Source organism: Brachyistius frenatus, unplaced genomic scaffold (genome assembly GCF_029030835.1).
Source record: "Brachyistius frenatus isolate BFR_SWC_R1_liver_20210118 unplaced genomic scaffold, ASM2903083v1 Contig_14, whole genome shotgun sequence".
Lineage (NCBI taxonomy): Eukaryota > Metazoa > Chordata > Actinopteri > Embiotocidae > Brachyistius > Brachyistius frenatus.
In genome coordinates, this window is record NW_027210613.1 from 2,587,912 (window position 1) to 2,600,573 (window position 12,662).

General features: G+C 41.2%; 1 protein-coding gene across 3 annotated transcripts in view; it reads left to right on the top strand.

Annotated features, from left to right (window-relative positions):
• The window catches only part of LOC138617846 (CUB and sushi domain-containing protein 3-like), a 229,538-nt gene that overhangs the window by 157,955 nt on the left and 58,921 nt on the right, over window positions 1–12,662 (top strand). For 2 of the 3 annotated variants that reach the window (XM_069693161.1, XM_069693160.1), the window contains exons 44-49: window positions 716–861; window positions 1,457–1,537; window positions 2,592–2,705; window positions 9,606–9,794; window positions 9,973–10,131; window positions 11,404–11,592. In XM_069693161.1, the coding sequence (XP_069549262.1) occupies window positions 716–861; window positions 1,457–1,537; window positions 2,592–2,705; window positions 9,606–9,794; window positions 9,973–10,131; window positions 11,404–11,592 (878 nt within the window). The remainder of the gene's footprint in view (window positions 1–715; window positions 862–1,456; window positions 1,538–2,591; window positions 2,706–9,605; window positions 9,795–9,972; window positions 10,132–11,403; window positions 11,593–12,662) is intronic. The other variant, XM_069693162.1, reaches the window with a different exon arrangement.

The following is a 12,662-nucleotide window of genomic DNA, read 5'->3' on the forward strand; positions in this document are numbered from 1 at the left end:
CAGTGTACATCCAGTTTTTCAGTTTTGACTATAGACATGCTATTGAATAGGAGATAAGCTGCCATAAATATGGGTTTACCCTCCTAGAGACACATCCACCCTTCCCAGATAACAGCCTTCTCTTCCTTTTAATTAAGGATGGAATTTCTGAGTTAATTACGAGTCGATTAGGTTTTGATTCTCAGGGCTGCAATTTCTTAAACGGCATGGTATTTTGTTGAGAGCTTTAGGATTTTGTGATAATGATCTGTCAATTTTCTGAAAAAATGTTTTCCTTCCAGGGTCACATGTGCTGAAGTTCAGTCATAAGCATATTACCTCAATATGTACAGAATATTAGAGTTCTTAACAAACTAGTGATTTTGGAATTTGCAGAATTGATTGAATCTTTCCCCAAAAAACGTTATTCCTCATCAATAGGTAACACAGCAGAAAGATGAAAAAAATTGTAGTACTCTACGACCCCATCAGCCAACATACTTAACTTCTACTTTAACACTGTTGAGTATTGTAATTTTTTTTCTCAGATTGTTAGAATGACTGCCGAGTCCATAAGACTGCTGGGGGATAAGCAGACCTGCTCTTTGATCCCAGCAAGTTATTACTGGAGCTTATTTATCAATCATTTTCTCTCCCTCTGTCCTCCTCCTCCTTCTCCTCCTCCCTTTACTCATTCCCTTCCCCCTCTCCCCATCTCCCTGTATCTCTGTACCAGGGATGGACCGGAACAGACCTCGCCTCAAATCGGCCAGTTCAGCGGCAGCTCCGTACAGGAAGGCGTGTCTACCACCGCCAATCAGATCCTCATCAAGTTCCACAGTGACTTCAGCACCAGTGGCTTCTTTGAGCTGCATTATTACGGTAACGTCCCCTTTGATGCCAGCTAAGTACAGACACGCTGCAGTCATGATCTTCAGTAATGTAATGATTGCAGTAACCCCACTGTCGTTATGAACTTCACAAGCGAGCAGAGACAGATTGCCCTCCTTTTTTCCATATCGAAAAGCCTTTAATTTTCACTTTTTTATTTGGCTTCCTCGTTTTGCTCAGGCTATTGCTTCCAGTTCTGTGGAATGATAAATGGTCTTCTTATGCCTATTTTTTGTGTGCACTATTAAAACGCCCCTTTGAAAAGAAGCTGATTAATAATAAAATGTTCCCCATCTCAACTAAATTAGTGATTGGTTTTTGATGATCATGAACAGTGATGGGTAGCAATTTATGATCTAATCAACTTTCAGGATGATGGTATAGTAAAGATTGCTGCAGCTGAATAGAAAACACACACACACACACACACACACACACACACACACACACACACACACACACACACACACACACACACACACACACACACACACACACACACACACACACACACAATCTGTGTGTATCGCTCTCTCTGTTTTCTGATGCACGTATACACTCTGTCTGCTGGTTCTCTCTGCTACAGCTTACCAGCTGAGAACATGTCAGCCACCGCCTCCTGTCGCCAATGCCACGATCCTAACCGATGATGACGAGTTTGAAATAGGTTTGTCTTTTTCTATTTTGCTTGTTTTGTTGCAAGGAAAGAAAAAAAAATTTGCACCAAACATAATGTTTTTTGTTGGGACAGCCCTGGATGAAGGAAATAAAAAACAGGAATAGATGCATCAAATTTTTTTGATCATTAATTATTTCTTTCATTCCCCATTGGTTTATTAAAACCATTGTTTGTATCTGTATGTGTCTTAGTTCCTATATTTTTGCCAATTTTGAGTTTAATAATGACTCAGTCCATTTCATAATTTGAAACAGCTTTGTTTGGAGTACATACATACTTAAATCCTTAAATAATACTGCAACTAAACATGTTTTTGCCACCTTTACTGTCATTCCATCTGGAACGTGCCCTTAAGCTTTCTACTTTGTGCTCTTGCTCTTCCCTCTTATATTTCATTCCTTTCTTTTTAGGTCTTCTGTGTATTCAGGGCTCATGCATTAAAATATTAGTTTAAAGGCAGGGCTAATTAGCCCTACTTATAAGATGTTTGTATTTTCAGTGTCCAGATGTGATTAGCAGAGTGAAGTGGAAGTAATATGGCTGCCCCACACTGTCTCTTTGAAATTTAGTGTAATTTTGATTTTATATGCGTGAGCTTGTGTATGTGTTTGCGGCTCTGTAATGTAATGAAGTGCCTTCAATCCTCCAGCTAGCTATGGGGATGTCAATCTTCATTAGAAAATGTGTTGTTGATTACTGTTTCAAGTGCTGGTGCTGAAGAGTCTTTTACTAACATAGCTTGCTGTGTGTGTGTGTGTGTGTGTGTGTGTGTGTGTGTGTGTGTGTGTGTGTGTGTGTGTGTGTGTGTGTGTGTGTGTGTGTGTGTGTGTGTGTGTGTGTGTGTGTGTGTGTGTGTGTGTGTGTGTGTGTGTGTGCGCGTGTGTGTGTGTGTGTGGGGCTGTGTTTGTGTGTGTATCTGTATGTGTGTGGCTGTGTTTGTGTGTGTGGCTGTGTGGCCGGATGGATGGATTCGTTTTTCATGTCCACTCCTGGCCTGTGTGTGTGTGTGTGTACACGATTGCGGGTGTAAATGACCTCTCAGGGGACATTATTCAGTATTCGTGCCTGCCAGGCTTCACTTTGGTGGGCAGTGAGATTCTGACCTGCCGACTTGGAGAAAGGCTACAGATGGACGGATCACCACCAGTCTGTCAAGGTGGGTTTCTGGAGTTTTTGATTCAGCTGGGTATGTTGTGAATGTTTCTTTTCCAATGTTCTTGTGTTTGCCTGTGTAAATATACCTCTGTGTGTGCGTGTGTGTCTGTCTGTCTGTCTGTCTGTGTTTGTGCGCATTTCCCCCACGTTCAAGTGTATGCGTAATCATGTTCCGTTATGTGTGTGCTTGACACCACTCTGCCAAGGTTGGTTGCAGTCAGCAGCACCCATGTTAATGCATCATTTAACAGACCGCCAGCAGGGCTCCCTCCAGCATTCTCCTGGTGGCGGATGGCGTCTCTATTGTAATTGATCAAAATTCACAGAATACTGACCCACGTGCACTCCCTTAAAACAGACATTTAAGTGAGATCAGTTTAAAACCATTTACTGATCAGCAGGTTTAATCGACAAGTGTTTTTTGTTTTTTTGCCATGTAACAAGTTGGACAGTCTCCATCGAAAGAAACAGGAGCTTATATACTACCCCTCAATCCCACTGAATGGCCTCATGGCTTTGATCGATGTAAAATGTCTCCCTACCCGTGTTTTTTCAGAAGATGGATTTCAAACAAGAAGCAAAGGAAAAAGAAATGTCTGTTGTCCGCATCAGAGATTTTGTTTAGACTACAAAAACAAATGCCATCAGCCTGCCTGCCGTGCCAATACATCTCTGCTGCAGTCAACAGAGCACGCTGAAACCTTCTATCCCCTGTGGATAGGCATCTTTTGAAGTGCCCCGAAGTCTTTTGTCCACAAGTCTTGAGTTGATGAGCATGTCTGTCTTTTTATTCCTGGAAACTATGAGTAATAGCATTGGGCTGGTGATCAAGGCATGACAGATACTTGACAAACCCAGAGCCTGCATTCATAAAGCGTCTTAGAGTAGAACTAGTGGTTTGGAACCTATTTGCTCATCCCTGGCTGTTATTATTTGATGTCTGACTTGATATCTTGGTCCCCCCCCCCTCCTCCCCCTTGGTGGTTTTTGCAGCTGACATTGTTTTGCTCTCACAAGTAACAATTTGGCTGATTTTAATTTAGTGTGATGTAGCTGCCACAAATAAAGCAATACATAGAAAAAGCAAAGTCAAGTCGAGTAAAATGGCTGGTTGTTCCAGGATCTACTCATAATCTTATACTTTATTCATAAAGGCTACACGCAGACCTTTCATTAAGTAGCTCTAGTAATGTATCCACAAAGGTCAAAGATACCAAAAGCATATACATTTGATCAAATTTACATTGATGTATAGGTGCCTGTGTGTAAGTCCTGACAACAATAGGACCTACCTTTACTTTTACTACACTGGCCTTACCTGGCATTCCTCTGAAATTAATAATTTATCAAAGCACAAGGGGGATGAAGTCCTGCAGCATATTTTTGGAGCTTGTTAGACATTGCAGAGTAAAGAGAGAGGAAACAGAGGAGAGAAAAGCCTGACTGCATCCTGCACCACACTGGTCTGGCATACCGATGTACTATCACAATATCCTGACATAAAGGGAATTAAAATAAAGTATGTAGTTAATTTGAGTAAAATGCCTTTTGATGCTCACTCCAATTTTTTGTTTGGATGTGTCCAAAATGGCAAGTCAGCATCAATATGAATAGGTTAGGATCTCTGTGCCAAGCGAGAGCAGTCAGTCACTTCAGTGGACTGGAAGATATTTCAAGCTCTCGTCATTTTCTGTCTTGCCAGCTCACTTTCTCATGTGTTTCACTACACAGAGCTCTGCCAAGTCCAACTTGCTCCTATCGGCTCAAACTCACACCGTTGTTGAAATCATTCCACATACTTTAATTTGAGTGACTAAATTAACCTGCCAAATCCAGATGGGCAAAGCATGTCAGGACTTCCCGTATAACACAATAAGGCCATCAGTCATACCGGTGTTTGAGATGTCCTTAACTATTTAGATATTGGACAGCACAGGTTCTTATACATCTTAGGAAATTATGTTGTGAAATGTGTTGTACACTGCAAGGACAGTGAGTACTCTTTGTCAGGTATAGATAACTAAGTGAAACCACGACTGTTTATAAAAACAACTGATTCATATGAGACTAAATAAGTCTTGTAAAGAGGTTTTACTTCTTAAAATTGTATCCGTTACACACATCCTTAACATGTTAAAATTACTTCTTAAAACCTGCTTTGAGCATCACATCAACATAGTTAGGACAATTTTTGAGTTAGTAATTTGTTGTTTGATATTTCTGTGGATTACCTTATTATGATAGTCAAGAATTCATTACATTTTCTTGTGTTGGCTATTTTATGTCCTTGGGCCACCTCTAGCATAAAATTAATTGCTCTCATTGGGACTTGTGAAGTTGAACATAATTGAGTTGGCCTGCTATTCACTTCCAAGAGACGGCTACAGTAAGCTTGTAAAGGGACTATTTCCTGTCGGCAACTTGCTGATAGGGCAGGAAAAAAAGAATTCTCCTGTGCTCCCCATTTTGCTTTTGTTTGCTGTCAATCCCTTCTGTTGATTGTCATTTTATGCTTTTAAAATAACACTGAAATTTCCTTGCATGGCTGTGCGACACATCCCTCAAATACCCCTGGTTTCAGAGATATTTCCCCAAGCTCTATCTTTATGAAAGCCTATGAGGAAGGTTATGCTGTAGCTTTGATCAAGAATAGAGCCACAATTGAGTTGACTGCTGTGTTGGGTAAACCATCTGCCACATTGAGGTTCAGTCTAACCCATTAAATGTTGTCATACTGCTCCTGCCTTCACATTCTCATTGATTTTCACATCTTTCAGAAACTCTAATGAATAAACACATTCTGCACTATCCTCCTCTTTACAAAACATCTTTAGTGTGATGTCGAATATTATAGTATGTACCACCTGGTGTCATATTTTTGTCATTCCATACATGCAGTGCGCTGAGTCCAATGATAAACATGCAGTGGTTTGCACAAGGAATTACTAGGACACATCTCGCCAGTGTTTACAAGATTTAACAAATGACAGTGCCAGTTCTTTATCATGTCGGCCTGCTCGCCAGTGCAAATGATAACTCAGGCTTCTGTTTGGGTCTTAAGACAGTGCATTATATCAGTTGTTTCTCAATGGCTTAAGGATGGTTGTTAATATGATAATTCAGTTTAATACGGATTGCCTTAAGATAAAATGCAGATTATATTTCTAAGATGCATTTAACAATAATAATAGTACTACACTAAATGTTGTTTGTTTTCTTTAAATCCTTACATTAAAATATTATCATTTATTTTTATTTACTTCATTAATCTGCCTATGATGATAATCACTGCGTAATTGAGGGTGTACACATATTCAAGCCAGTGTGTTAATAATCATACTTTGGCTAGCTTGTATTTGTGTATTTTCTGCTCTCAGGGAAGCCTCCTCTCTGTGTCAGGGTTCTTTATAAGCCCTTAATAAAATGTAGCAGTATTGAGGTGTCTGAAGCATTCATGTTTTAATCCTTTGCACCTAAAGTTTCAGGCAAAGACATTTAAGCCACTGCAGTATTTAATGGATAGACTTGTGTTTGTTGCCTGGCAACATTAGTTTATTAAAGATGTTGTAAAGTAGAAATGAAAATGATTTTTAAGTTCATCACACCACAGAAGTATGGGTTGTTAACTACCCATCCAAATTTGAATGAAAAAAAAACAGTGACAAGTTTGTTAAATTAGGCTTTGAAATGGTGAGAAAATCATCAGTCTTCTCTGCTCTGAGACTGAGGGGGCGTGTCCTGAAGGAGCTGAAGCTCCGCCCACTCGCTGGAAGGTGTTCAGTGTTCAGTATGACAGTCCTGTGGCTGCAGTTCTTTTCCCCACTAAGTGGTCCGTCCCAACCTCTCGGTGACTTCATGCATGATGTCCCACTGGTACTCTGTCTCTCTGGAGGACAGAGCAGCCTGCTTTATGAAAACACAATAGAATCAGAATTTATTTGTCCAATGAGTGAAACATACACAAATATAAATCCAGCTTGTCCCCCTGAGCTGTAACACAGGAGTAGAACTGGACACCAGAGACAGCAGACAGTGAGTCTCCAACTACTTCTAACGCACCTGCATTACAATAGTGGAGATAATAAGAGCGGAGGAGTTGATTTAGTTCTGTAACGACTGCAACATGCACAACGCTGCATCACATCAATTCATTACATCACATTAATGCATTATATCACGTCAATTCAAACTTTGAACCTGCTCAGGTCGAGCCGACAGTCTTTCTCTTCCACCGATGTCCCTCATCCTCCTCCTCCACCTCCTCCTCCTCCTCCTCCTCCACCTGCTCTCTGCAGCCTCCTCCACATGTAGTCGGGCTCGTTTATCCGGACCGGTACCGGTACCGGTACATGTAACCGAGAGGGTCGCTGATTGTAACGTTACACCGGAGTACAAAAACAACAACCCTCATTAATGTGAGGACAAGATCTCCTCTGGTCCATGTTCACCATCACCCCGACATGTAAAATACAGAGTTACATGTATTATAGTTCCTTATCGTAGCTCTATTGAGACGCATAAAACAATCCGCGGTTATCGGAGCATTTTCCTCTGAACTCTGCTACAAGCTCAATAGAAGCTACTTAGCACGTTAGCTCCCATTTCACCAAAATAAAGTTACTCTACACTGAATAAAATCACATTACCGGTTTGCACTGCGGACTAAATGTAGCAGAGTTACTGTGGAAACGTTATCTAGTATAATTATAACAAGCACACAGAACTTAAGCTGAGTGGTGGACTGCTGGCGGCAGCGGACGGTGCCGGTATGAACGGCCGGGAGGGCGGTGCTCGGTTCGGCTCTGCGCTGCAGGAGAAGCGATGCGTCCGTGAACTCCGTCCGTCTCCGGTCCAAGTTGAAACTATCCGCCGTGAAATGGTCCCTGCAGACGTGGCTGTTGGTGTTAATCCTAAAGTCTCCTTTAGCGAGACTCTTCACGAAACCAATCCACCTCTTTTTCCTTCATCAGTAGGACATTTAAACAGCGATGCAGCGCTGCTTTGGAGGTTCTTACTTCCAGGAAAGATGAACTTGCGGGTGGAGGGAGACGTCCTGTAGCAGCTAGCTGATGTACAACAACAATCTGACTAACAGGAGTAGAACTGAAGTCCAGTGGGATGACATCTTATGCAAATGAGCTCCAGGCTTTTATAGCGTTTCACCGTGTGAGAGGAGGAGCCATGCAGAAGGTTATATAAACCGGCTGTGATCTGACGTAGATAGGTTGTTGTGACGTAGATAGGTTAGGTTTTAGCCCCGCCTAAAAAAAACCTGAGCTGAAGACGGGTTAGAAACTGTTTGACGGTCTAACTCCACATTTCAGTGCGACACAGTTTAAAAGCTTTGCACATGCTTTCAGCAACTCATTTCACACGTATATTATTTAATTTTAGATTTTTTTTTTTTATATAACTAAAATTAAGACTGAAACTGGCTACCACCCGCTGCTATGCACTGTGCCCTTTGGTGACATCAGTGTTGACAGTGTGAGGCGAAAAAATTGCTTATAGGGGCCGTAGCTCAGAATTCCCTTTTTTGTTTGGTATTTCTGCCTTTGTGGACTGTAAAGCAAAAGAATATGCATTTGTGTTGTTCCCCTTTACTTAAAAGTGTCCATTTATGAAGAAATTCTGCTTGGACATAGCTCTATCTTTGGTCTTCAGGATTGACTTGTGTACAGTAGAGAGCAGATGAGCTCGCATTTTAGTTTCTACCTTTTCTACCAATTACGGAACACTTAATAAGAGAACACTATGATTAAATAAATACAAAATATGTGACTACTTTGAGAAATACAAAAGCAGCTCATCAGGAAATCCGTCGTCCAATTCTGGAAGGAAAAACATGTATTATGTTTCTAGCAAACTATCAAATAAAGATAGTGAAGAAATTGTGCTATTTCACAACAGATTGCAGTGTTAATTTATTTTCTGAATAGATTGAGCTGAGATTTGTTTCTTCCCTCAAGAATACCCTACAGGGTTTCTATAAATATTGACTCTGCTGTGTACAAATCTTGTTATGCTTTTGTTGAATTATCTACATATTTAATTTTGTTCTTGTTGATAGGCTTTAACAATGAATTTTCTTGACCTCAGTGCCTGCAGAGAGCTTTGGCTGTTTAATGGGATTTGGAAAGTATTGTTTTTTTCCTATAAGATTACTGATTTTGACTTAGAAAATAAAATCTGCCTTTCATCTTTGAGCCAAAAGCTTTTGTAGTTTGAGCCAGTTGCAACTTTTGCAGTCACTTGCCGACGGGAATATTCCTACTGCTTTGTCGTAAAGTTCTTCCCTTCTGCCTGTTTTTTTTGTTGTTGATATATGTCTGATTCTTTCCAGTGACCTTTTTATCTGGAACAGTTGTTCGCATTAACCTTTCATATGCATCATGTTTCTTCACTAGTAGCCCAGAAGAGAAATGTCTGTTTCCAACAGAAAAGGAAAAGAAAGAAACAAGCCTGTCATTATTTCAGACATGCCAGCCTACAGGAAATGAAGGGAATGTTCTCAGCTGATACACATGAACTCACACACACACAAACCGCATACCAGTTTTACATACAAAGTTAACTGTCTCATACACTGACTATTATTATTTGACAGATTGAAATCAGGGTGGGCCTGGTGACAGCAGCAGACTCACCAGCTCAGCCCTTTGGTGCGATATCAGTCTGGCTGAAATGTAATTGTTTCAGGACGACTTTTTAAAAAAAAAATTATGTAATTTCTACTGTCTCCCGCTCATCTTGCCTTTTCTGTAATTCTGCCCTCCATTCCCCCTCCTATAGCTCTCCCTCTTGTGTTCATCTCCGTCTGTCATGTCTTTCCTTGTCCACCCCTCTGACACCTGTCTTCCTCTAACACCGCCTCACTCATATTCTGTTTCTGTCCTGCCAGTCCAATGTCCAGCCCACGAAGTGCGGTTTGACTCGACAGGAGTCATCTTAAGTCCAGGCTACCCTGAAAACTACCCCAATCTCCAGATGTGCTCCTGGTTAATCAACGTGGAGAAGGGTTACAACATCACTCTGCACTTTGAGCTCTTCCAGACAGAAAAAGAGTTTGACATCTTGGAAATATTTGATGGTGGGTAATACTGGGAATTTAGGTTCTTTGGTAAAATATTTGTCATCAAGATAAAAAACAAAACAAGTTCATGTAATTATGAGACATCAGTCACTAATATATCTATGTGCTTAATGCTTGTTCTTGATGAGGCTCATTTTCTGTGAAACTGTGTGTCTGCGTTTGTCTTTGTGTTCAGGTCCCAACATCTACAGTCAGAGCCTTTCATCCCTGAGCGGTGACATTGAAACACCCTTCAGCCTGACCACCACGGGGCACCAGCTCCTGCTGCGCTGGTCCTCCGACCACGGCACCAACCGTCGCGGCTTCCACATCAGATATGTGGGTGAGTATCAAAGTATGTATCCAGCTTATAATCATATTCTCTTTTATATTAATGCTCTTTGAATTTATTTCATCTCTAAACTGCAGACAAGTGATTCAAGTCATGGGTCTATGATTTAGACAGTTGGTGGAGTCATCTCAGTTGAACATGTTATATCACTACACAGAGGCACATGTTAATTAAACCTTCTTACTTGCATATATTGTATCTTACTGTGGATATCATCTGATGCCATGATTTTTATCAGTGTGCTGCGATTGTTTTGGGGGTTTTATTGAGTTTTTAATATTAATTTAGAAAAATGTGATTTCCACAGATAGGTGCTCACAAAAAAGAATGTTTTCGCTTGGGAAAAACCACAAGCCAGAGAAGAAATTCACTCGAAGGCTTCTTCGCTGATTTGCACTCCTTAATTTCAAAATGTTTAAATTCTTAATTGGCTCTTTAATAAAGCAAGTCTTGCTAAGCAAGAGCAGCATAGGGATCTTCTTCCATTTGAAATGCATCAATAATAATGAAAAAAAAGCACAAAAGGCATTCATTTTTTATGTTGTCTCTCCATTATATTTAATACACGAGAGTGTTCCTGTGAAAGCAAGTCGGTGTGATGAATTTTGTAAAGAAAACTCCTCCTTGACTTGATTGACTTGAACAGGAACTGACTTCAACTCCAGTGTGTGTCTTTTCGTCTTAAATCCCGGCTATCTCCCAGTCATGCCGACATGAGTGGTTGGCAGCTTTTTGTGATGCACACACACCCTCCCTTGGATTTTTGTCCCATTGGCCATTCTGTGGTCTCATTCTGGAAATAAAATTCACCTTTTTTTTGTGTTCGATGGGCTGTAAGATAAGGGAAAATAAGTCTACGAAACAAATAACTGCAGGATGCCCCTGTATTGCATGTGTTGAAGCAAATTGAATATGTGCATGCCTATAGGCCAGAGAGGGACGGTGATAATGTGATTTTGAAGACTTCCTTTGCTGTGTGGCACACAGCCTGAGTGCTAAATAGATGCGACAGTCCTCTAGCATTTTTCCTCATTATTGTTTTGCATTTAAAATGGGGCCTTACTGTAACAGAACATTTTCACCTAAGTCTTTCTCAAGAGGTGCTTTGTTAATGCCTCTCGTCCTTTTCTCTGTTTCATTTATCTTTCTCTCTCTTTAATACGTTTTTTTTCTCCCTCTATCCTTGTTTTGATTCTCACCTTCTCTTCCTCTCTCGTCTTGGCTGTCATCTCCCCTACTCTCCCCTGTGTTATTTTATTCCTCCATTTACTGTAGCGATGTACTGCAGTACCCCAGACTCCCCACAACATGGCTTTGTAGTAAGCCAGACTGGGGGTCATCTCAACAGCATGGTGCGCTGGGCCTGCGACAGGGGGTACAAGCTGATTGGAAAGGGCACAGCTGTGTGCAAGAAGACCACCTACGGCTACTACGCCTGGGACGCGCCTGTCCCTGCGTGTCAAGGTGAGCTCATCGGCTCTGGCAGCCTTTTATTTCCGACTTCAGCCCGCTTCTTTCTCTGTCCTTCCGGTCACTGCCTCTACACCCCAAGTCTCAGCAGACAGACAGACAGACAGACAGGCAGGCGCTCGACGCACCCAAGGGTCTCAGTCCAAACCCTATCCCTGTGCTGTGTGCAGCGCAACTGGATCCAGCCTGATTGAGAGCCAATAGCCTGTCAGGTGGAAAGGAAACAAAAATCAATTCTCCCTTCTTCTGTCAATTTCTACTTCTTCAAATTACTTTGGCTAACTTGACATTAGCATGCAGTATCTGCAGCAGTCGGGTCTCACTCCACTAATTGGGTTTTTTGATGCGCACATGTGAAATGTGTGCATTTACGTGTGCATGATTGCATCCCTTAGCGCAGACACACACAAACACACACACTCAGGCAGCAGGAAACATCAACAGATGGTGAGCTCAATTACATTTTATCATGATGCAGTGAAATCAAAATATGTATGTCATGTACCTCAGATGATTTAAAAAGGCTTCACACCTGTGATTGATTCCATCAGTTTGGTAATTGCACACAGCTTTTCCAAAGCACATAAAGTCAACCCTGGCTGCAGAGACACTAATATATTCACACAGATGCTGTCCATCTGTTATCTGTTTGATGGCAAGGATTACATTACAGGATGTTCAGCCTTTAATTCCTTCCCATGCGTGATAAGTTGTGAATCTACAGTATATGAATCCATCAGTATTGTTCATGAATCTGTGTAAAAACTTAAAATAATTGTCAGGCCCTCTGACCTTGTAAGCTTCAATGATTTTAAAGAATTCCCACTTCAAATATAAAAACTTTCCATCTGCAGTGAAGAAAAGTTTTAGTGCTTTTAATTAGAAAGTGTTAAAATGTCACTTAGCAGTACTCGCAAATTACTGTCGATTGATGCTCCCATGGGTCGGTGAGGTGGCACTGTAATAGCTCCATGCCATGCAGGCTGCTTTCTACCTTTGATGTCTGAGTATGCAGTCACTGTTGCTTCCCCATATTAAGAGGTGAAGTATGTTTGCATAACTGT